Raw genomic sequence first — 24980 nt, 5'->3', positions numbered from 1 at the left:
CCGAAAAAAAGGAAAAGAAATAAGTTACAGCCTCCTGTTCCTTCATTGAAAACGTAATTGTGTTACCCACCGATTACTGACACCCAAAAGTCAAATGTTTCTCTTGAAGCCCCAGCGTGTAATATTTTACCTATGATTTAACATTGGTATCATAATATGTACTGTTGTCTTGTATTCAAATCAATGTTTTTTTTACTGAATGAACACTTTTTGAGTAACTATCTATTACGAATTGCTGTCTATACTCATGTTAAAGCTGACCACCTCGAACTGCTTAAAAATAGCCACATGATAAAATACGTAGAAGAAAATGAAGCCTTCATATTTCTTAGCTAGTGCAATCTTGAGAGCTTGCAACTTCACAGTTGAAACACTCCATATTAATTTAGTCTTTTGTGTTCAAACCACAGGAATATTTTTATTTTGCGGTACTTTTCAAGATGTTTTTTTTTCTCCGGGCATGGTTCGGAGCTCGAAAACACACAAATTCAGCACCCATTTACTGTAAATTTTGTGCTTACGTTTTCCCCATTGATTTTGTGTTCCCTGTATAAGCCTCGCCCCATCCCCACCTGCTTTTTACCTTTCGCTACTGGTAACCAGTGGTGGGTAGAATAGTCAACAATTTAACACACTGTTACTTCAGAATTATATGACTCAAGTAGAAGTAAAAAGTAGTCGTACAAATAATTACTTAAGTAAAAGTAAAAAAGTACTTGGTGAAAAAAATACCCAAGTACTGAGCAATGTATTATTTATTGATTTTAAATTAAAAATATTATTAATAATTATACACATATATATATATATATATATATATATATATATATATATATATATATATCATATACACAGACACTGCCCTTCTTACGAACGAGATTCCGGACGATCGTTTGTAAGTTGAATTTGTTCGTAAGTTGCTTCGGTCCTATATTTTGTATGTTTAAGGTTTAATAAGTATGTTTAGGGCTTGTACAAGTAACCTGTATTGTTTTGTGCTATAAAATAAACATTTAATAAATTAGCATGCTCTATAAAGACAATTAAAGTTGAGTTTAACTTACTTTTGGATAATGTGCTTCAAGATCATTTTCTCAACCGCATTAAGCTTTCTTATTCCACTTTCATTTGAAAAGAAATGGCTCGCCTCTTTACAGTTTACACCAACCATATTGAATGGTTGCACGAGATATTAAACAATAAAAATGTCAAAGTTCTTAACCCGCTGGAAATAGTACAGACATAGAGTCTGGAATGTTTACACACGAACTAGGAAAAGGAAGCAGTTTTTTTTAACTTCCGGGTGGACACACACTGGTCGGGGCGGAAAGAAGCACTACAGAAAAAGGTTCACACAATACAAAATCTAACAGCTAAGTCCAGATATTTCTTGACATACCGGAAAAAAATTCCGTATCTACCGTTTAACGTAAGTCGAATGGTCGTAAGTAGGGGAGCGTCTGTATACATAATATATTATATATATATATATATATATATATATATATATATATATATATATATATATATATATATATATATATATATATATATATATATATATATATATATATATTATATATATATGGATGTTTGGGATGTTAGCATATACATTAGGGAGAAATTACGTGCCATCGTACTCTGCTTGAGACAGCACCACCGTAACTGTATTCAGTTGTATTTTATAGGTGGATAAAAACATTGCAGCCTTGCGAACTTTTAGTATTCATTGTTGTGTAAGGATTATTTGTTACTATTGTAAGGTGTTAGTCCCAACACTGTCCGTAGGACATGAATTAGTCTTGCTGCAGTTTTAAAATTCAAGACAACCACAATTCTGTTTCTGTAGTATTCATCTTTAGAGTTGTGAAGGAATCTTGCGTTGGTTAGAAAATGAAGTGTATACTCAGTTCTCAGATGGAATAACTGATTTGATTAAAAAAAAAAATACTAATAATAATAAACCATACCATTTTATATGTTGAGTTGTTTATCTTTCTATTTTCTATTTGACTCACAAACTATTTTGCGGAAACTGGAATGGCCATGTTCTGTACAGCAATAAGAAAAGCAATAGAATACCTTTATGTCATTGATAACAAAGCAGTGAGCATTGTTTACAATGAGATTACATGTTGCACTTCAAGATAAACTTAGACTAGAGATAAAAAAAAGGCCAAAAACTAGAATATAGGATGAATAGGCAAATATTTACAAAGTAGTGCTTGGAGACTGGCCTAGGTCGTACGTGCATTAGACCAATAGAGCAATGAGGAAAAAGTGCATTGACTTTAGCAACAACATATTTCCCAAAAAAGAGTCGAGAACTATGTGTTCTTGTTTAGAGTGTTTTTTGCACTGGTAAAGAAAGTGTCACAAAGCCGGCTAGTCCTTATTTTACCAGAGGGCAGCAAGTCGAAGAGGTGGTCGCAGTGGGAGAGGTGTCCTGAATGAAGTTGCAAGCAATATTTTCCCAACTGGGTGGAGAGCAGATCTTTTTCTGGCCTATGTTGATGACAAATGAAGTTTTCTTGCAAAAACCATGTACTATTTTTTCACTTTTGCTTGTTCTAGAATCTGGGAAATCCTTTAAATTTGAGCATGTGGATTTTAATCAAGGATGAGGACGGTACAGACGAGAGCCAGAGTCAAGTCAGAGTCTGGTCGGACCTAAATTGTCAATCATTACGGTTGGGTTCTGGCCAGACCGGAATTCTCCTTTGCCGAGTTTTTTGTTGTTGTAATTATTATACACCCGTCTACTGTTGAACGTTTCATTTTCTTTTTCTTTGTGGAAAATCCGCGCAGTGCAGCACAAGTGCTCGTTGGTAGTACTGTTGGGCACATAGAAGCGAGCAAAGTCTGCCAAAATCTTCCTTCCTTCCTCTTCCCGAGTCCTCACAAACGAAAACTGACAGTGCGGGTTTGCTTTGGGCTCGGTTTCTCAATTCAAGATATCTGGTCGGGCTCGGGCTGGTTTGGGCTTTTATACTCTGGTCGGGCTGGCTATTTTAGGCACCTCTACTTTATAAGAGGCTAATTCTATATAGAGAGACAGAGAGAGATTTGCATTGAGTGTAGGTAAAGAACCGACCATTTGCAGGATAACGCACGATAGTAAAGTAACACTAATGTAACAATACAAACAATGTTTAAAAGAGCAAACATTAGCTATAAATGTAACTATTATTTGAAGGGGTTTTATATTTGTTTTATAGTATAAAGTGTGTGTGTGCAGATACGCGTGCGTTTACGGATGTGTGTTTTGTGTGTAGTGCCACGTTAGACATATTTCAGCGGTTCAAATGTGGTTCTTATTACACTGCAAAGCATTAAGCCAAGATCCACCATCTGCATCACTCCAGCTCCATAAATGCAGCACGAATACCCTGCGAGCGCATATGTATAGTAATACTGTAAAGCACGGGCCGGGAATCTTTTTGACCCTAAAAGCCATAAAAACAAAAATATGAGGATAAGCAGTGCAGATATAGAGATAGTCACAACACACATATATATATACATATATATATATATGTATATATATGTATATATATATATATATATATATATATATATATATATATATATATATATATATATATATATATATATATATAAAACAAAATAAATAAAACTGCCAAACCCACTCTACAGACATAAGCTTTTTCTTCAGCACATCTTATTTCGCTGTGTAATGTTTAATGATTTGATTAAACGTATGAATTAATAATAATGCCACAGCCTGTATCCCATACCGATCTCAATATACCACTCAAAATATGTCTCCCTTCTGCAACTTCTTAACAGTGTTGAAGTTCATTTGTAATGGACTCTATATTTTTGTACTCTTATATATCTTGTGAATTATTTTAGTTTTTTTTTAATTGTTGCTGCGAGATGTTATTGCACTTATCATTATACTATTATTACAATGCACTATTCTTTTTAATTGCATTATCAAAACTTTTCTAAGCACTATGTTGCGATTATTTTTTTGCCTATTCATCCTGATGGTCTTTTTTTGTTTTTCTCTTCAAAGCCTTAATTGCACGTTTTACCCTGCCTTTACCAATTCTGTTTTATTCTATTCTAGGTAATAAAAAATGTGCTGTGTTTAAGGAGATGACAGCTTATAGCAGGGATTGGGAACCCATATCTCGCGAGACATATATTCCACAAGTACATCTGGCTCAGAGATAAAACAGAATTCACACAAATATTTGCATTTTCATATCCACAACCTCTTTTAGCACTTGCAATGCCGGGACAAGCCCAATGTCACAAGTGGTCCCAATCCGTATATAATGGACAGTTTCAACTATAGTTTACAGTCAAGGTATCACATCAACAGATCCCTTTTGTTGAATCCCTTATACTGAAGATAATTAAACAATCTATGTTGTTCAGACAAATGTTGATGAAAACCCATAGAACAAACTGCAAACACCCCAAAACTCCAGTACCCAGAGCAATTTGATTGGGTGAGCGCAAGGGGCGAGCTTATCCCTCCTTTTTAAAAATTCATTATTTAGGAGAAAAATGACGGTCAAAATGATCCTGAACACTTAGTAACTGTGGAAGAGAAGCAAATTTTAAGTGGTATATTTATATTGACATGGACACAGGCTTCGAGCATTATTATTATTTCATATATTTTATCAAATTATCAAATTTCACTCAGTAAAATAAAATGTGCTGAATAAGTAGCTTTTGTCTGGAGAGTTTTGATGAATTTTCTTTTAAAAGATATGGTAGGGCTCTCTGTCAAAAAAATGCTTTCATGGCTCTTTGGGTCAAAAAGCACGCATCCAACTCCACTTTAATCTTTAAAATTTTCACCCAAAAATGTGTGTTTGTCACAGATTTTACACATTCTACTTCATTGGAGAGTGAGGAAGAGAATGATGTTGAAATAATCATTTCTACGAAGCTGTAAAATACTGTATATATTATGATACAACAATGTTGTCATTTTTTTAAATGGATTACTAAAGGTCTGTTTTCATGATGTAAGATAAGATATTTGTTTATATCATTGATTGAAAAAGTGCCCAAAGACATTTAGGGGCTGGTCCCTTATAAGCGTTTGAATTCATAGTATCATCCCCTTTTTTCAGGTGATTTGTTCTCTCTGTGATGTGATGTTTGTCGCAACATGACTGATAAGAAAAAAAAACAATGAGAAAAATAAAAAAATAAAAAACACTAAAAAACAAACAAAAAAAGAGGTTCTGACCCCTGGCTTACGAAAATAGGAAAGTGGATCAAACCAAAGATTCCCACCTTACATCGACCACGATAAAGTCCACACAAAGTGTAAAAAGAATCCAACCCCGAAACATAATGTAATCTCTTACTTTTGAAATCTATCACTTTCTTTTCCCCTGCTCTAACCTCATAATGGGTTTTGGGTAGCTGAATGTCCTTTTTATTTTTCTCAGGCTGAGGTTTTGGAGTTTTCCTTGCCTTCATGTAGGTTTCAGATCAGGGGATGTTTTAATGGTGGTCAGTGAAGTCCTTTGAGACATTTGTGATTAAAGACTATACAAATCAAAATGACTTGACTCTCTAATTGCCCTTGTTATCACGGACATCTAACCTGTCCCTATGATGACCTAATTCATTTTAACCCTTTCCATCCTGGCTTCATTTTTGCATCTTTTAGTCCACCTTCAAATCATTTCACCATTGCCTTTCTCTTTACTTCTGTTGATGCCATTGTTACATCCACTGCAGCCTTGTCATCCTGGAAGGGGGATTACCTCATATGCGTTCCCTTCACAAGGTTTCTTCATTTTCCTCATACTGAAGTTTTTATTTTAGATTTTCCTTGTCATCGTGTAGGTTTGACATCAGGAGGTGATCTAATTGGTCTATATAGCCCTTTGTGACTGATTGTGATTAAGGTCTTGTTTGATTTTTGCTGGGGTTGCATCCCAAAAAATGTCTTCTCATCTCATCTCATCTCATTAGCTACACCGCTTATCCTCAGTAGGGTCGCGGGGGTGCTGGAGCCCATCCCAGCAATCATCGGGCAGTGGGCAGGGGACACCCTGAACTGGTTGCCAGCCAATCCAAAAAGGTCTTGTGATGGCCAAAACCCGCAGAGTAGGAACTGTTGCAGAGTAGGAACTGTTGATAATTATTCATTTAATAAATCTATTATACATAAATATATAGATATATGAGTAACAAATTAATGTGCTGCACTTGATTAACAGTCTGTTTTTTAGAAATAACTTCTGTAATGCCAACTTCTAATTTGAAAAATAATTTTGCACAAGTGTGTTGAGGACAGAATCCACCTTCACATAATATTTTGTGATATTTGGTCTTATGTCATTACAACACGGTGCCAGATATGTTAGTCATTATGTTGCGTTTATTTATATCTTTTAGGATGACCATATGACTTCCCACAATGCCTTGCTCTTAATTCAACCAAACATCTTGAGCGATTTGTGAAGTTTTTGCAAGTCAGCCGGACCAAATACCGGTTGCGTTTCTGCAGTCTGACTTATATGTAGTATGGTATTTTGGTGTGTTTTTAAAATTCAAACTGTGCACTTCTTTCTCTATTCAGGGTAACCAGGACACACCGACACCACCGGATCCATCCATTGCCCAGACTTACCCTTCAGGCCAGTTTGCCCCCCCAACACAGAATGGCATTACCACAGAGTTCACATCCTCACACACTCACCAGGCACCACAAGACTACTCTGGGGTTCAAGCCTCTGTCAGCGAGCACCCACTCACCATGTACCAGTCTACACAGAACCACAGTGACCAGAATGGATCAGACATCAGTCAGACGGGCACAGCCACAGTAAGGCATCATTTGATCATGAATGAATGGCTTCCAAACACGTCTTTTTTGTTTGTTTGTTTGTTTTGAATGAAAAGCAATTATTTTAAAACAATGCATGAATCAGGACGAGGGACTTATTAGTACAGTGCTGGGTAAACACAGTAAGGCTTTTTCATATGTCCCGCCAAATGAAAAAGGTAAAATGTAATGACAAAATATATAATATTAAATAAAGTAGTACTAAAAAAACGGGGTTTTTTTCGGAGCCAACTTTCCTGCCGTTGTACCTTTGTGTGTCTACAAATAAAATACTCCCACAGAAATAAACAAAAATTACCACACAACTAAATAGCTTATTTGGTTTCTTCCCCGAGCCATCACTACCCTAAATACACTTCAGAAATACTTCAAAAGTACAAATACAGAAATACTACAAAATTACCACAACAGTAATACTGTAAATCAAAAATACTGCTACAGTAATATTACGACAGAAATACTCAAAAAATACAAATGCAGCAATACTGCAAAAATACTACACATGTACTACAACAATTTTCCGATTTAAGTACTAAAAAAAAGTCATACAGAAATACTATGCAAGTGGTGGGTGAGTGGTAGTATCTCTTCACCACTAGGGTCGTAGGGGTACCATTTCCTGTGGTAGGTCTTGTGCAAGTGAAGCCTGGTTGCGCCCATCCCTTTCCAGGCCAACATATATTTCCATGTGGTCTCAAATCGAAGACTTTTTGTATGCTAACCACTGCACTACAGAATGGAAATGCGACTAAAATCCTACTGCATAAATACTACAAAAATAATACAAAAATAAAACTACAGCAAAACAACAACAGCACCACAGAAATATTGTACAACAGATATCTGACTGCAGAAATACTGCAAAACTAAATATCAAATTGAGTGCCTCAAACATGGACCAAATTTATTATTTTGCTTTTATTGTGGTTCATATAAATAAATCTTACATATAGATGTCTGAGGTAGCACGGCAGCTGATTGGTTAGCACATCCGCGGTACAGTTTGGTGGTCATGGTTACAAATCAAGGTACAAGCCTTCCTGTGTGAGTTTTCATGTTCTCCCCCTGCTTGCATGGGTTTCCTCTGGACAATCCGGTTTCCTCCAGCAGTCCCAAAACATGCACGCCAGGTTAATTGGCCGGTCCAAATTGTCCCTAGGTGTGAATTAGCGAGTAGTTGTATGTCTCCGTGTGCCCTGAGACTGGCTGTTCAGGTGTCCCCTGCCCACTGCCCAAGGACAGCTGGGATGTGGTCCAGCACCCCCGCAACTCTATTGAGGATAAGCAGTGCAGATATAGAGATAGCTATAGATGTCTGCATGTATACCTATTCTTGTATGAAAAAAATTGGATTACGTCAAATATCTTGCCCAAGATATTTAACCTAATGCGACCCGTGACTAAATAGTTGCCCACCGTCCATTAAGAGGTCATTTCAAACATCCAGCCTGGCCCAACTCAGGCCCACAAGTATGAAGCTAGACCCAGACAGAGCACAACAATTTAAATAGATTTTAAGACCAAGGTCATAGCAAACCCGAAATTTAAAATTTTATCTGGGAAGCCTTAAAATTTTATCTGGGAAGCCTTGGGACGAGCATTTGTGATGTATGGTAACAAAGCCTGTCATTCTTTAACAAAAACAAATGTTTTTAACTAAATCTAAGTAAACCTAGACCATTTACATCTTTTTATTTCTGTGTCTGCAGCGGTTACATTAACGTTTTTTTTAAGAGTTGGCGGGAATATTTTAACGCCACAGCAGAAGTACCTCCTTAAGAATCGAGCAAGGCACGTTGAGAGAAAGAGGCAGAGACAATAACAGCCTGTCGAATGTACTTTTTTGTTAGATTAGTATACACACATCGTTTTAGTATCCATTTTTACAAACATATATTTATTTTGAAAAGAAGCATAGTGAGAATGAAGCCCAACCAAGATATAATGATTAATATTGTAGGCACAAGCTAGCCTGAAATTCCGGTCGAGCTTGAACTAAGGCTTGGATCTAATATCTTACCTCTAGGACTCATGAATCGTTGCTGATTTTTTTGTATATACGGTAAACAACATCCTTTGACCAAAGGAAAAAAAAAACAGATTGACAGATGAACAGAGTGCAAAGAGAGGCCCTGGGCTTTTGGATGATGCATTAAGTGATGCATTGAGCTCACATCTTGATAAAAAATCAGTTCCACAGATTAGTTTCATGTCGAATTATATCCTCGCGGCCCGACCCAATAAAATTTTCATTAATAACAACAAGAGCAACATCAACAATAATAATAAAAATAACAACAACGATAAAAAATAATAACAATAAGATTAATGATAATAATAAGCCCAGGTCAAATGTGCAATCATCAGATCACTTGGGATCCACATGATATAGGAAACAGAAGTAGATTTTAACTCATCATCACACTATTTTTAATCACCGTACTATGTTTTGGCTGAACTGTTAACTATAATGCTCCGTAACAACATTGTACAATGTGGCACCATAAGTAGATATCGTGTGATGATGAGATAAAATCTTATGCCTTTTTCTTGGCAATGTAAAATCCTAGTAAACTAATAATTAGGATTTGTCCTCGTATTAAGTATGTTGGCTTTGATGGCGGACGCATCAGGTTAGCACTGCTCGTTCTATGCGTTTATATTGTCATTGGCGTCGGTTTTAAGTGTGTTGTTAATTATTAATTTTACAATTCTAACCATTTTGACATAGCTAGAAGTAAAGCAGCCGAGTCCTGCCATGGCCGGGCTTTATACCGGCGGGCGGAGACATAACTGCGTACGATTCTTGCTCAAAGATGTTGTGGCAATTTCGGAGGGAATGTCAAGGCTGGATTTTATTAACAAGTTTATTGAAAAGCTTCTGAAGTTTAAAAAGGAGGAGATACATGCTGTCATAAAAATGCCTTCTGGCAAGGGTTTTGATGTAAGTTTTGTGACGGCGGCTCTTTATCAAGAGTTTTGGAATCGCTTTGAGGGAGTGAGGCCCCAGTTTTCTGGATTTACAGTGGAGAAGCTGACTGATAATGCTAACAAGATTGTCATTGTCAGAATGTTTAGTGAGGTGGTGAGTGCTGATGACGTCTGTTATTGGTTGAGTAGATACTGCTCGGTAAAAGGCCAGGCTATGAAGGTGAGGGATGAGAAAGGCTATTGGACTGGTGCCTGGAGGGTACCCGTCCAACAATGGCAAGATCCTCAGGGCTTTCAGGGACTGAAACACCTCCCGTCGACTATATTCCTGGGGGAAAACCGTGGCTTTATCCACTATCATGGGCAACCGAAACTCTGTCGCAAATGTGGTGAGCATGGGCATCTGGCTGAGGTATGTGATCGAATTTTTTGTGGAAAGTGCAGGACAATTGGACATTCCTTTGAGGAATGTATCAATAGCAGAAAATGCAACCTCTGTGGAGAAACGAACCACCTCTATAGACACTGCCCGAAATCGTTTGCTAACAAATTGAAAGCTAGGAAGGCAGTTAACAAAGACAACAAAGACAATGAAATGATGTCAGACAACATAGATAATGAAATGAATAAATGTAACAAAGACAATGAAATGAATAAAGATAACAAAGACAATGAAATGAATAAAGTTATGGAAATACCAAATGAAAATGAACAAGAAATGAATAAAGTTATGGAAATACCCAATGAAGATGAACAGGAAATGAATAAAGTTATGGAAATACCCAATGAATTTGATCAAGAAATGCACAAAGAAAATGGACAAGACAAACAAATTGAAAATACAGATGTCCCTACCAAAACCCCAGGAGGAGAGACCAGAGAATCAAATTTGAATCAGGAAGGACCTGGAAATTCTAATTCGATTTCTCATAAAATACCTGAATTTGGACAAGACAAACAAATAGAAAAGGCAACTGCCACTCCAAAAACACATATTAATCAGGAAGGGCCTGGAAGAGAGTCCAAATTAGCAAATTTGTTTGCTACGCCACTGCCGGGATTTGGAGGAGACAAACAAATCAAAAAGGCGAACGACTCTCCAAAAACCCATACGGGCACTAGAAAGAGGGGTAAAAGTAAGACAAAATTGGGGGTGGTGAAAACACCGGAAACAAAGAGAAGAGATTTAAAAGAAAGCCGATTGCCGATGAAAAAGCCCACAAGGGAACTGTATGAAGTTGAGCCGGAGGAAGTCGGGGAGGGAAAAAATCTGACCCTTTGTGAGCAGGGAAGTAAGAGACCCCTCGATAGGTCCTCTGGCTCACCCCCTAACCCAGAAAAAAGGGGAAGACCTGGAACCACAGACAGAGAGTCAGAGGATTCCAGAGTTTTCCCCGGTAAGTCTCCAAATGAGGTACTGCTCTTAAGTGATGTGTCTGACACAGGTGACACTCTCGATGATCACCAAAGATTGGACTCGGATCCCCGGTTTTGTCTAAGTAGTTTAAATACTTTAACAACAATTATGAACATTACATTCTCTACTATTAATGTGAGAAGTGTGAGATCAAAGGTTAAGGCTCACAGCGTTTTATCGTTCTTAAAAACTATCAGAACGGATGTGTTTTTACTACAAGAATGCTGCATCCCCTTTCTAAAAAATTATAAACAGTGGGAAGAGATTTGGCCATATCCGTCATTATGGAGTGGCTCGAATGAAAACCGTAACGATGGGGTAGTAATAAACAACCCTCAACTCATCATAAAGGTGAGTACTGTGATGAGAGACGGACGCGCAATCTTAGCAAGACTTTCTTATATAGGGAATGATTTTAACCTCATTAACATATACGGCCATGCCGACAGACAACTCAGGTACGAACTCTTAGAGGACATCCAGTCGCATGTGCTAGGCCATCAACCACTAATCGTGGGAGGAGATTTTAATTGCATCCTAAGTAGGAAGGATAGAAAGAGGACCAATGAGGGGTTTAAAGTAGATAAAACATCAACTTTATTACAAGACATGTAACGGACATTTAAACTGGAGGACTGTTTCAAATCCATACATCCAGGAGAGGAGGGCTTCACCTGGTTCAGTAGTGACAATGCCAGAGCCTCTCGAATAGACTACATATTTACAAGGGGTTTAGCACTGAGTGATGCAAGATTAATTCCTGTTTTTTTTTTTTCCGGATCACTTGCTACTGCCCTGCTCTCTCTCATTTCCTTCAGGTATGACTGTTGGGAAGGGTCTGTGGAAGTTAAACTGCTCCCTGCTGGAGGATGAGGCTCTAGCCGCACAATACAGGGAGCTGTACAAAGTCTGGCAGACCCTTCAAGACTCTTATGATTCACGAGCACAATGGTGGGAAATGACAAAGAAACGAACACAGACCTATTTTAAAAATGCAGGGAAAAACAAGAAACTTAAAGAGATGAAGCGCATGTCGGGACTACAAAGAAGACTCCAACGCTATTTCATCCTAACAAAAAAGGGGATGGACTTTAATGATGAAATCAAAGAGACCAAACAAGAACTAAACGCTTTGGCGGAAATAAAGAGCAAAGGCATCATAATAAGAAGCAGAGAAAGAGAAATAGAAGAAGGGGAAAAATGTACACGCTACTTTTTAAAAAAAATTATGAGCAAAAATGAGGGGCTTTTTACACTTCAAAACAAAAACGGGCAAATAACAAAGGAAAGTAGTGAAATAGCCAAATTAGTCGAAGACTACTACAAAAAAATTATATGAAAAGAAAGAAACACATGAGAATGAAATGGGGCATGTATTTGTCACGAGGCGTGGTGGCGTGGAAGGTGACCGGACCAGAACGGAGGCAGGAGGCATGAAGGGAGAACTCAAATGCGTTGACGATCCATAAGTTTTATTTAATAAAATAAAAGTCGCCCAATACTCCGGGGCAAAACAGAACAATACAGAGTTCCTCCGGCACGAACTCAACAGGACAAGGCATAACAGACTAAGACAGGACAAGCATAACAGACCGGGATTGTGTATAATGAGTAATGAACCAGCAACCGAAGAGCCCACAATGCAGCCTTAAATAGCAGACACACAATTAGTCGAACTGCTTCAGCTGTTGCCCCGAGGGCGGGGCAGACTGGTCACCAAGGCGACCGTGACAGTATTAGATCATATTTCAAGATCAGTGCGTCAAGACCCCTTTTTAACATCGGACTTTACCCAAGACCAACTGAATGATTGCATAAAAACTAGGAAAAAAGGCAAATCACCCGGGGAGGACGGGCTAAACCTCGAATTTTACCGGACTTTTTGGGATATTTTAGCACCAGATCAGATTACTGTTTTTAACAAATTTTCCAGTCGAGACAACATGCCAGGCAGTTTCAGAATAGGGATAGTTACTCTATTGCACAAAAAAGGAGACAAAATTGACTTAAAAAAACTGGTGACCCATAACGCTTTTAAACGTGGACTGGAAATTTTTCAGCAAGCTTCTAGCAACACGAATGTCTGTAGTCTTTGGAGACTTGGTTGATCCGGACCAAACTTATGTCTGACTCCTTTATAGCTACAAAACTCAATCACCACCACTTCAGGAGCCCTGATGCTCCTCTGACTCTCCCTGAGAACAAGCACAGATGTTCTATTTTTTAGGATCATACTTTTGTTAATATGAAGGCGGTATCCTCTTGGTGGGACTGTGCTTGTGACTAATGTGCGTGGCTGATTAATGGAATGGAGAAATAGATGTAGATGTTGCTGCAGGGCAGGTGAGTCAGCAGTAGTAAAACGGCAGTCAGCAATTGCCTTTCTTGTCCTAAGTATGTTGGACTTGGTAGGATTTAAAAATTGCATTCGAAATAGGCATTTGAAGGCTTTTTCCAAAATACCGACAGTTTTTTGACCCGGCACAATTCTAGGTATCAAATGGGTACAATATGGTAAAGTGTATAACTCATTCAGGGCCATAATGTATAAATACGTTATTAGAAGCATTGTGTCTGCATGCCCAAAGTATTTTTTTTGTTGTTGTCAGTTTACTTAAAAAAATAACATTCTAAAGGCTTTAGCATTGATGAGCAGTAAGTATTTTGGGAGACAGCACAGCGGCACAGTGGTTAGCCCGTGTGCGGCACAGTTCTGAGGTCATGAGTTCGAACCTCCTGTGTGGAGTTTGCATGTTCTCCCCGTGCTTGCGTGGGTTTCCTTCGGGCATTCCGGTTTCCTCCCACATTCCTAAAACGTGCATGTCAGGTTAATTGGACGGCCCGAATTGTCCCTAGGTGTGAATGAGCGCATGAGTTGTCTGTCTCTGTGTGCCCTGCGACTGGCCGGCAATCAGTTCAGGGTGTCCCCTGCCCGAAGAGTGCTGGGATGGACCCCAGCGCCCCCACGACCCTAATGAGGCTTGCCCTCATGTAGGTCTTCAGGGGATGGTATAATAATAGTCTGTGGTTTTCAGTTGTCTGTGCATCCCTTTGAGAATCCTTGTGATTAAGGGCTATGCAAATTTACATGACTTGACTTGACTATTAACAACTAGGTGGCACAGCATCTAGGTGGTTATCGCGTAGCCCACGGTGTGTATGTCCAGGGTTTAATCCCAGCTCTGGAACTTTTGTGATTTACCTCCACTCCTGCGTCCTCCCACATTTCAAAAAGGTTAATTGGCTTGTCCAAATTGTCCCTGGGTCTGATTGAGCGAGTGAGTTGTCTGTCTCTGTTTGCCCTGCCACTCACTGTCTGCCCAAGGCCCGAAGATAGCTGGGATGGGTATCAGCAAACCCCGTGACCCCTAGTAATGGCCAAAGAATGCATGGATAGAAACCCCTTCTAACCATGGGGGCACCGGCGCCCCTATATTACGAGTGTTATTTAAATTACTGTAACTCCACGACCGTTGTCCAAATTGAATTAAAGTAGTTCTCCAAAACACCACAAGGTGGCAGTAGCTTCCCACAATCATATCTCACAGGCCATGTGTGGCAACGGACTGGTCACAGGCAAAAAATGACACATATGGGGTGTAATAAGTCATGCATTTTGTAAAGACTTTTTTGTTATATGTAACCAATAATATAATAAAAGAATCCTTGGAACATCACCATTAGTTTTTATTGTCGAAGGGGCAATGAATACTGATGGGTTATGTATGATGTGAATCCCTGTCTCCAGGAAATTGCTTCACCATCTACCACACAGGCCCATAAAACACCTGGTCATGGTGAAAATAGTTGATAATGTATGGACAACTGAGAAAGACTCAAGAACATTTTTGGGTATAATTATAACAGTTCATATTTCCAGTTTATGTTGTTTTACGATGTGTTTGTTTATTTCCAGTCTCTGCTTCATCATAATCCTGAAAAATATAAGTCCGTTTTTTGATCTGTTTTTAATCCTAAAATCATATTTCATTGTTTTAACACATTTTTGTGGTAGATATTGATAGATATTGAAAGTTTGGGGGTGCTCTGCAAAAAAGGGCCAGAACAATCACACATAACATGATGTCTGACTAACAAAAAACTTCCAAGTGGCCTGTATGATACTTGGTCAATAAAAGATTATCAACTAGTGGTAAAATGAACAAAATATTCTGACACAAGGTGTAAAACAATTTTAAAGTCCAAATATGATGAAAGTGAAATCAGGCAGGCCAGGGAACATTGAAATTAGCACAGCTAAGCCTGAAAGGCAGCAGGACATTGACCCTCCATGTCACAGAACTTGCTTTTCCTTGCGGTGCTAATCTCAAGGAAACTTCTAATTTGATTTTCCTTAAGTGCAGCTTTACAAGCAGTAAAGTGTAACAGAGACGTTTGCTGCTGGATATGTGGATGCTCTGCATCACCTCAAATTTTTCATTTTGACCCCAAAAATACTTTGAAAGGTATGGATCCAGTCCATACTGTTGTAATTTGACTGGTGGACCCAAACACAGGAAAGCAAAAACCTCACAGTACTTAATAAGGATTGTGTTTAATTACAAAAAATTTCAATAAAGAAACTAATGGTCATATACAATTTCAAAAATATCTGATTAAAAAACAATAAAACAAACTTCAGAAAGCAGGATGGAATAGAAAAAGGTGATGATAGAAAAACAAAGGTGGAACTGAAAATTGCCTGACACTGAATGCTGTTCAAAAATGTCCTTACGAAGGGTGAGACTATTTAGGATGAGGCGCTCTCTGGTGGACAGAGGCACACCAGACTCAAACACAATTTGTACCTAATTTAGCACACTGTATCATAATCTTTGCAATCTAATGCAATCGCTTGATCTGTTTATTTATGCACAAAGACTTAGTCTTGCTTCATAAAAAAGCAGCCGTAGACTAAATACTAGTCTCAAGTCAAGACTGTTTTTTGTTGTTCATCAAATTTGAAAAAGTTATACATTTATTTTAGGAAGCAGTAGGTGTTATTAAAAGGCCTAAAGCTGTAGTCTAACGCGTAATGCGGTAGTGTTAGCAGGTATGTTCCATATTTTCCCTGAACAAAATAAATTACGAATTTTTAAAGTTTTGAAACTGAATAATTTAGATCCCAATCATAATTTGTTATTTTGTATACTTTATTTTTTAGATAATGACATTTAAAATAAATATACTAACCAATTTGTTATTGTGCTTTTGTTCTGCATTATTTTACAAATTTCCCCTGGAGTTCATAAAAAATACACTCACAACATATTGCTCTGGCTAGATTTTCTATGAATTCCATCACTGTCAATCATGTTAAACGCTTGTTTTTTTTTATCTTTACTAATAACAGTTGTGACGTATTAAAGGCTCAAAGAGTCTTTGTCCTGCAAGGGACTTTGCATTTTCGTAAGTTCTTGTATCTATATTCAAATTTATGTGTTTAGATGTATAAAAAGATAAATTGATTTATTCAAAATCTATCTCTCTACCCTGGTCATATCCCTCAAGAGGGGTGACCAACAGCAAGACATACAAAAACAAAGAAAATTAAAAAGAAAAAAATAAAGAAAAAGTAGCAAAATTAAGAAATGATTTGAAATAATTTACATAAATACATAGATAAATAATTCAATGAAATGCTTCGCCAAACAAATTTAGTGGTAACCTGAAGGAAAATATGTTAAAATTTTAGATAAGGACATACAGTGTTTTTTTTTGGTTTATTTTGTCAAAATAAATCAGTTAAAGGTTAATTCACCCGAATTCCTAGCTTATGAATAAGTTTAATTTTTTAGAGGTTTTGCTTTGCCATTTTGTAGATCATCAGTTCCCGATCTTCTATGAAAAGGGTCACTTAAACTGGTATGTTGACAAGAACAAAGCAAGCAAATGAGCCGCTAGGATGACTGTAATTTAATAATAATTTCCTTTGTATTGTCATTCTTTGTAACAATGTACACAGAACGAAATGTCGATACAACTGACCCGTTGTAGCGAGCCGATGCAGCCGCAGCCAACAAAGGGCGCCGCCATTTTACCAATTAGGTATGACTCGGCCGAGGCGCGAACCAGTGACCTCCCAGTCTCAAAGCGGGCACACTACCATCTAGGCTACTGAGCTGGTAGGATTCATACGGGTGCTTAAAATCATCAAAAATGCTTGAATTGTAATTTTGAGTTTTCAAGGAATGAAAATAGCTTTTTTTGGGTGAAGTACTTGTTAATGCTTGGAATTTTTGCCAGATACTCAACTTTATGTTTAAGTGCACCTCAAAATTCGCACCATACTTTAAAAAAATATTAACAGTCATAGTTTGAACTGCTTGGATTCATTTACAAACGGCTTTAATTAAAATGAAGCGCTATCGTATGATTCTCAGATTTTCTTTTTTTAAAAGTTAAAATTATTTTTAACGGTACAATACACCGGAAAATGTTGTTGAGGGAAGCAAAAACCAATTGGCAGCAAAGGGAAGCATCTGGAAGACTCATCGCTTTTCCAGTCTGGCTCTCTGCTTTGCTCCTTCCCCCAAATTTTTATTTTATTTTTCTTTCCTCGCCATTGAAGCCACATCCCCCTTCCAAGCTTATTCTCTTCTCCTTGATCTCCTTTTGATTTTCCTTAAGTGCAGCTTTCACTCACCACACCTCAACTGTTTCTGTCTGTGATGAGTAAGATTCCTCAAAATTAGGATTAAAGAAACTACAAGAATCAAAAACAGCTGTGTGGGGATATTGTTAAACAAATTCCATGGCTACTCAGAGATTCAGATATACTTTATTGTCATTCTTGTACACGTGTATATGAAACGAAATGTCGATACATCTGACCCGCACAGTTTCCTTGAATGTACAGATATAAATAAAATGTTGAATTGAGTTGAAGTATTGAAGTACTAATAATATACTAAATAATTATAGCTATGTATAGTATTTTACAGTAGTGCAAAGAGTGCAAGAGGAGCAGCTAACCAGATGTGCAAAATGGGCATTCAGGTAAACAAGTCACTGTAAAATAACAATAACACTGGAGTACGATAGTGCAGAGGAGAACAGATGTGCAAAGGAGTGGTTAGGTATAAGAGAACTGCCAGTAGTGCAAAAAAACAAAACAAACAGATGTACAGATTGTTAGCTGTGTAGGCTTACTGTGTGTGTGATTGACCATTTAACAGTCTAATGGCCAGGGGGACAAAGCTGTTGCAGAACCTGGTGGTCCTGCACAGCACACTGCAGTACCTCTTCCCAGAGGCTAGCAGAGTGAACAGTCCATGATGTGGGTGAGAGGGGTCCCTAATGATGTTCTTGGCTCGGGATAGGCAGCGCTTCTGGCCAATGTCCTGAATGGAGGGGAGAGAAGTCCCGATGATTTTCTCTGCTGTCCTCATCACCCTCCTCACACTACCCCAGTCGGAGGCACTGCAGCCTCCACACCACACAGAGATACAGCTAGTCAGAATGCTCTCTATGGTGCCCCTGTAGAATGTGATGAGGGTGGGTGGGGGCAGGTGGGCTCTCCTCATCCTCCGCAGGAAGTACAGGTGCTGCTGTGCCCTCTTCACCAGTGATGCAGTGTTCACAGACCAGGTGAGTTTGTCTGTGATGTGCACCCCTAGGAACTTGGTGCTGCTGACAACCTCCACAGCCTTGTTGTTGATGAGAAGTGGGGCATGGTTGGGCTGTTTTTTCCTGAAGTCGATAATGATCTCTTTAGTTTCGTCAACATTCAGGACCAGGCTGTTGACTCTGCACCAGCCCACCAACTGCTCCACCTCCTCTCTGTAGGCCAGGTCGTTGTCGTCCCTAAAGAGGCCCGCCACTGTTGTGTCGTCCGCAAACTTCACGATGTGGTTTGTGGCTGACCTAGGGACGCAGTCGTGTGTCATCAGGGTGAACAGCAGGGGGCTCAGGACACAGCCTTGGGGGGAGCCCGTGCTGAGGGTGTTGACATCGGATATGTTCTGACCAAGCCGCACTGACTGGGGTCTGTGAGTGAGGAAGTCCAGCAGCCAGTTCCGCAGGGGGGTGTTGAAGCCCAGGAGTCTCTGTTTGTCTAACAGGTGCTGTGGGAGGATGGTGTTGAATGCTGAACTGAAGTCCAGGAACAGCATCCGCACATGGATGTTCTTCTCCTCTAGGTGTGTCAGGCTCAGGTGAAGAGCAGAGGAGATGGCATCCCCGGTTGAGAGGTTTGTCCGGTAGGCAAACTGAAAGGGGTCGAGTGAGGAGGGGGAGACTGGAGGTGATGTGCTCTTTAACCAGTCTCTCAAAGCACTTCATTATGATGGGAGTCGTTCAATGATGAGATCTGTGGATTCTTTGGCACTGGGATGATGGTGGCAATCTTGAAACATGATGGTACCATGGCTTGGTCTAGCGAGGTGTTGAAAATGTCTTTTAGGGCACAAGCCAGCTGATTAGCACACTCCCTAAGGATCCGCCCTGGAATGTTGTCAGGGCCTGGAGCCTTCCGTGTGTTGACCCTACTCAGGGTCTTCATCACGTCAGTTGAGTCCAGGAGGAGTGCTCTTTCGTCCTGATGTGGAACCGCTTTCACTGCAGGGGTGCCATTTCGTGCCTCGAACCTCCCAAAGAAGTTGTTGAGCTCATTCAGGAAGTCCATGCTAGTGTCCCCCACTGGGGTGGTGGTTGGCTTGTATCTGGTGATGGCCTGAATGCCTTTCCACATATCCCTGGTGTTGGTTGTGCTAAGGAAAAGCTCTTGGATTTTTTGACTGTGCGATCGCTTTGCTAGTCTGATAGCACGGTTCAGGTTGGCCCTCGCAGATCTCAGTGCCTCCTCGTCACCAGATTTAAAGGCAAGGTTCCGTGCCTTTAGCAATTTGCGTATCTCAGCAGTCATCCAGGGCTTCTGATTGGCACGGGTACAGATGGTTTTGGTGTTGCTGACATCCTCAGCGCATTTACCGATGTAGGCTGACACAGACATGGCGTACTCATCTATGTTTATTTTGTTGTTGTAAGTGGCAGCCGATTTAAACATGTCCCAATCTGTGCATTCAAAGCAGTCCTGTAGTGCCTCCATTGCCCCCTCAGTCCACACCCTCACCTACTTCACTGTAGGTTTTTCTCTGGTCAGCTGGGGCTTGTATGCAGGAATTAGCATAACTGAAAGGTGATCTGATGAGCCAAGGTGGGGCGGGGGGCTGCTCTGTATGCTACTCTGATATTTGTATAGGCCAAGTCCAATGTGTTCCTATCTCTTGTAGCAAAGTCGACATGCTGGTGGAAATGCGAGAGAACTGTTTTCCTGTTGGCCTGGTTAAAGTCCCCAGCAGCAAGAAAAATGCATTTGGTGTAAGCATGCTGCAGTTCACTCACAGTTAAGTCAAGTCAAGTCAAGTCAAATTTATTTATATAGCCCTTAATCACAAAAATGTCTCAAAGGACTGCACAGGATTACAGTTACAAAATTACACAATTACCTGATCTTAAACCAGCATGCGGGCAAGGAAAACTCAAAAACCTCAGTGTGAGGAGAAAAGAGAAACCTTGAGAAAGGACCTCACATGTGGTAATCCCCCTTCCAGGATTGACCAGGGTGAATTACAATTAGCATTACTGTACACATAATAGTAAACATAAGGTAAGATGTTGAAAATGTCCGGAAAGTGCATGACATCAACGACGCCCCCAGCCTGCAAACCAGTCCAGAAAGTCTATGACGGCCACGACGCTGCCTCCCGTCTCAGTTCGGTAGAGAACGTCCATTGCCTCCTTTGTATTAGCGCTGGGGGGCACGTACACGGCAGTAATGATAGATAGATAGATAGATAGATAGATAGATAGATAGATAGATAGATAGATAGATAGATAGATAGATAGATAGATAGATAGATAGATAGATAGATAGATAGATAGATAGATAGATAGATAGATAGATAGATAGATAGATAGATAGATAGATAGATAGATAGATAGATACTTTATTCATCCGTGTAGGGAAATTCACACTTCCAGCAGTCTACCCCGTTGTTTATTAACAGATTAACATGATGCCCTAGGGGTGCTTGTAGCGGAGTGGATGACGTCACGCCAGTCCAAAAGTTCGACTTCCCTGCGGCAGATGGAAAACTTTTCTTTGTGAAAAGCCAGGGATACACCACCTCGTGTTAGCAAGTCCGCCTCCTCTCCGATTCCCCCTGGCTTTCGTCTCTCTGTTTAGCGGCGTTGAAGCTGGATAGCTCCGGGTAGCTCCGGGTGGCTACACGTTAGTGTCCGGAATGCTAAACGTGAGCCACGTTTCTGCAAAACAGCAACTGCGCTCCCTGTGCGCTTCGATGTTTTCCGCCAGCACTCGATGATCTTATTTGGTCGTGAGTTCGCATTTACCATGATTACGGATGGTACTGAAGACTTATAACGCCGCTAGCCGCTTCGCTAGCTCCGGCTCTTCTTCCACGATAGGCCCCTTCATCACGCCGGCACGAGAATTCTTCAGGGCAAGGAGTTGAAATTCCTTGAATACACGCATTTTTTGTGCGCTAAAACCCATGTCCCATAGGATAGAAGTAATCCATAGTGTAGTTGTCAAAACGGGAAGAAAAAACACCGAAGATAGGAGCAGACAATAAAACAATAGGGCAGCTGCTGGAAAAGGCAGCCGCTCGTGGCAGCGCCGCTAAGGGATAGTAGCGCTAAACTCCCTGGGGAGGTAGAAGGGTCTGCAAATCACCGTCAAAAGTTTAATGTCATGTGAGCAGTGATTCGAGATTATCCTAGCATTTCTAAACCAGTTGTTGTTGGTATAAATGCATAGTCTGCCACCCCTGTTCTTACCGGTGAGTTTGCCGCTCCTATCAGCGCGGAATACAGTTAGCCCCACAATGCTAACAGCGTCAGCCGGGATGGATGAGTTTAACCATGTCTCCGTCAGAATGATTGCGCAGCAGTTCGTCATCTCGCGGTTCGATGTTAGTTCCATTTGTAGATGGTCCAATTTATTGTCCAGAGAGCGAATGTTAGAGAGGAAAATGGATGGGAGAGGCGTTTTGAAGGGTTTAGCCTTTAGCCTAGCGGTTAGCCCGGCCCGACAACATCGCTTCCTCCTCCGGTCACACCGCCTTCTCTTGCCACTCTGCTTCGCTGCTTCGTAGGCCGCTGGGTCTTGTTGGCGTAGCACTCCGAGGCTAAGTAAACACTCTAGAGTGGTCGTAGCAACGAGCACTTGATTTCTGGATGATCGCATATCCAGCAAGAACCTGCGATCGTATATTAATCTGCAGTTTGAGTAGACTATGTTCGCCATCAAAAACTGAGTCGACGACTGGGTTTTATGACCAAAATGTAAAAAACTGTGGTGAGCCGATGTAGCCGCAGCCGAGTAGGGCGCGCCACTACTGTGACTAGTGTTGGGCGCGTTACTAAAAAAAAAAAAAAAAAAAGTTACAGTCAGTAGTTGATTCATTTAAAAATATTTCAGTTAACCCCCCAAATTACTGACACCAAAAAAGTAGCCCATTACTCCGAAAATAATCATATAGGTACAAATTACCATATATATACACTTGCATAGAAGCCGCCCCCCAAAAAACACTTTAAGATAGCCACATTATAAAAACAGAGAAGAAAATGTGTACATGAACTTGTGGAAGTCGTGACCTTTTTATATTTCCTGGCTTTTTCAATTTTGAGAGCTTGCAAAGCAACGCTGGACACTCCATATCCATTTTGTCACTGGGCTTCAAACCACTCAAATATCTCCTTCTCTGTTTCTAGGTACTGGTCCGGGACATTTTCTTTTATTCTCCAGGCATGGTGTATTGCATAAAATAAATTAACAAATAAAAGACCAAAATCCAGGCCTGTCTGCGTTTTTTTCTGGAGGGCATTTGGATGATCCTAAAGAGGACTGGGAGAATGTTTTATGGTCAGATGAAACCAAAATAGAACGTTTTGGAAGAAACACAGGTTTTTGTTTTTGGAGAAGAAATAATACTAAATTGCAAACAATGAACGCCTATCACTGGCCAGAAACGGAGACAAGATCCAGTAGCGTTCGTTTACTCCGTTTTATCGATAAAGAGAAAGCGAAGTGCTTGCTTCCACGATCCGATGAGCGATGGATACGGAAAGCAGGTGGCTGGAACGCGGAAGTGGCACTTCAGTGTCGAGCGAGGATAATTGTAGGCAGCAGGAATACTGGTCTCTAGCCGGGATGGGAGAGAAAGGGCGGTATCGAGTCCAGAAAAGAGGTCGGCAATAGGTATCAGGCAGGAAAGAGGGCAAAACCGGTCGGTGGTCGGGATGGCAGAGCAGGGCAGAAACGGGTCCAGAAACGGGTCGGCAACAGGTATAAGGCAGGAGAAAACAGGGCAGGAAAATGTCGGAAGGTATGAGCTTGCCTACCTGGGAGCATAGGTTCATAAACAGTCTGACACCGGTAACAGGGAGCCGGGGGGTTTAAATAGTGGCGAGTTGCCAATCAGCGTCCAGGGCTGCGGGTGTCCCGAATCAGTAATCATGACAACGCCATACCCACTGTAAAAGCATGGGGATGGAAAATCCATGCTATTGGGTTTTTCTGCAAATGGACACGGATGACTGATCAATGTGAGGAAAGAATGAAGAGAGATCGAGAAATTTTGAGTAAAAATTCATAAGCAAAGGCATTGAAGATGAGACGTGGCTGGGTCTTCCAGCACGATAATGATGTCAAACACAAAGGCAGGGCAACACACGGTCTTGAAGTGGCCTTGCCAGATCTCAACCCCATAGAAAATCTGTGGAGTTAGTTAAAAGGTTGTGATGCCCAAACATGGGCGCTACCAGGGGTTGGCCAGGGGTTGCCACGGTCTCCCCCTATAAATTTGTTGACCGACCAGTCTTACCTATGCACATATAATCATTAGTAACATCAGATATTATTACACAATACACCAAAGTATATCAGTAACTTTGTCTTTTAGTCTTTCCCCTGGCCTTCATAACCTGGAATGTTTTCTTTTCGTTTTGGTGTGACACACAAAGATTTTAAGTGGGCACATCTGGCCACCACCAGGGAACATTATGGAGGTGCCACTGTACCCAATGATAGCCAGAAAAAAACATCGAGGAAAAGGCCAAAACATCAGGAACTGTGTGTGAATAGAACAAGTCAAGTCAAGTCATTTTTATTTGTATAGCCCTTAATCACAAAGAGTCTCAAAGGGCTTCACAGGTTATTACACAGACTATGGCCCCTTTCAGGATTACCAGACAACAAAGGATGTTGCAATCACAAATAATACAGAGATATTGTCCACGAAAAGTATAGGTTATTCATATGCTATAGAGTAGAAGTGTGTTTTAAGCTTAAATTTAAACATTTTCACTGAGGTTGCAGATCGGATCTCAGGGGGGAGAGCATTCCACGGCTCCGGTGCCCGAAAGGAGAACGCTCTCGAACCAGCGGAACACTTCTTGGGTCTTGGGATCACTAGTAGACCAGCGTTTTCATAGCGAAGGCTCCGTACAGGAACATAAAGGGAGATTAAATCTGAAAGATATGAGGGAGCAAGTCCATGCATGATTTTGCATACTACCAACAGAACCTTAAAGTCACGTCTTAAGCTAACAGGGAGCCAATGCAGAATGGCTAAAATCGGAGTAATGTGATCAAACTTTCTTGTCTGAGTTAGAAGCCTCGCTGCAGCATTTTGTACCAGCTGAAGGCTCTTGATTTTCAACTTTGGGAGACTGGAGAGTTAAAGTCTTTTTTAATTTTCCCAAATACCATGAGTTTTTTCTTTGATATATTTAATGGAAGTTTGTTTT

The 24980-nt window shown here is 40.2% G+C and overlaps 1 protein-coding gene across 18 annotated transcripts in view; it reads left to right on the top strand.

Annotated features, from left to right (window-relative positions):
• The window catches only part of rbfox1 (RNA binding fox-1 homolog 1), a 190996-nt gene that overhangs the window by 59763 nt on the left and 106253 nt on the right, over positions 1 to 24980 (top strand). For all 18 annotated transcript variants that reach the window (XR_015850324.1, XR_015850259.1, XR_015850308.1 and 15 more), the window contains one exon: positions 6587 to 6832. Coding sequence is in view for 14 of the 18 variants with exons in the window: in XM_088333310.1 (XP_088189436.1) it covers positions 6587 to 6832 (246 nt within the window). In the remaining 4 variants the exon portion in view is untranslated. The remainder of the gene's footprint in view (positions 1 to 6586; positions 6833 to 24980) is intronic.

This window comes from Urocampus carinirostris, chromosome 1 (assembly GCF_059441175.1).
Source record: "Urocampus carinirostris isolate Australia breed hairy pipefish chromosome 1, RoL_Ucar_1.0, whole genome shotgun sequence".
NCBI lineage: Eukaryota > Metazoa > Chordata > Actinopteri > Syngnathiformes > Syngnathidae > Urocampus > Urocampus carinirostris.
The sequence above is the reverse complement of the archived record's forward strand: the minus strand, read 5'-3'. Positions and strand labels throughout refer to the sequence as shown.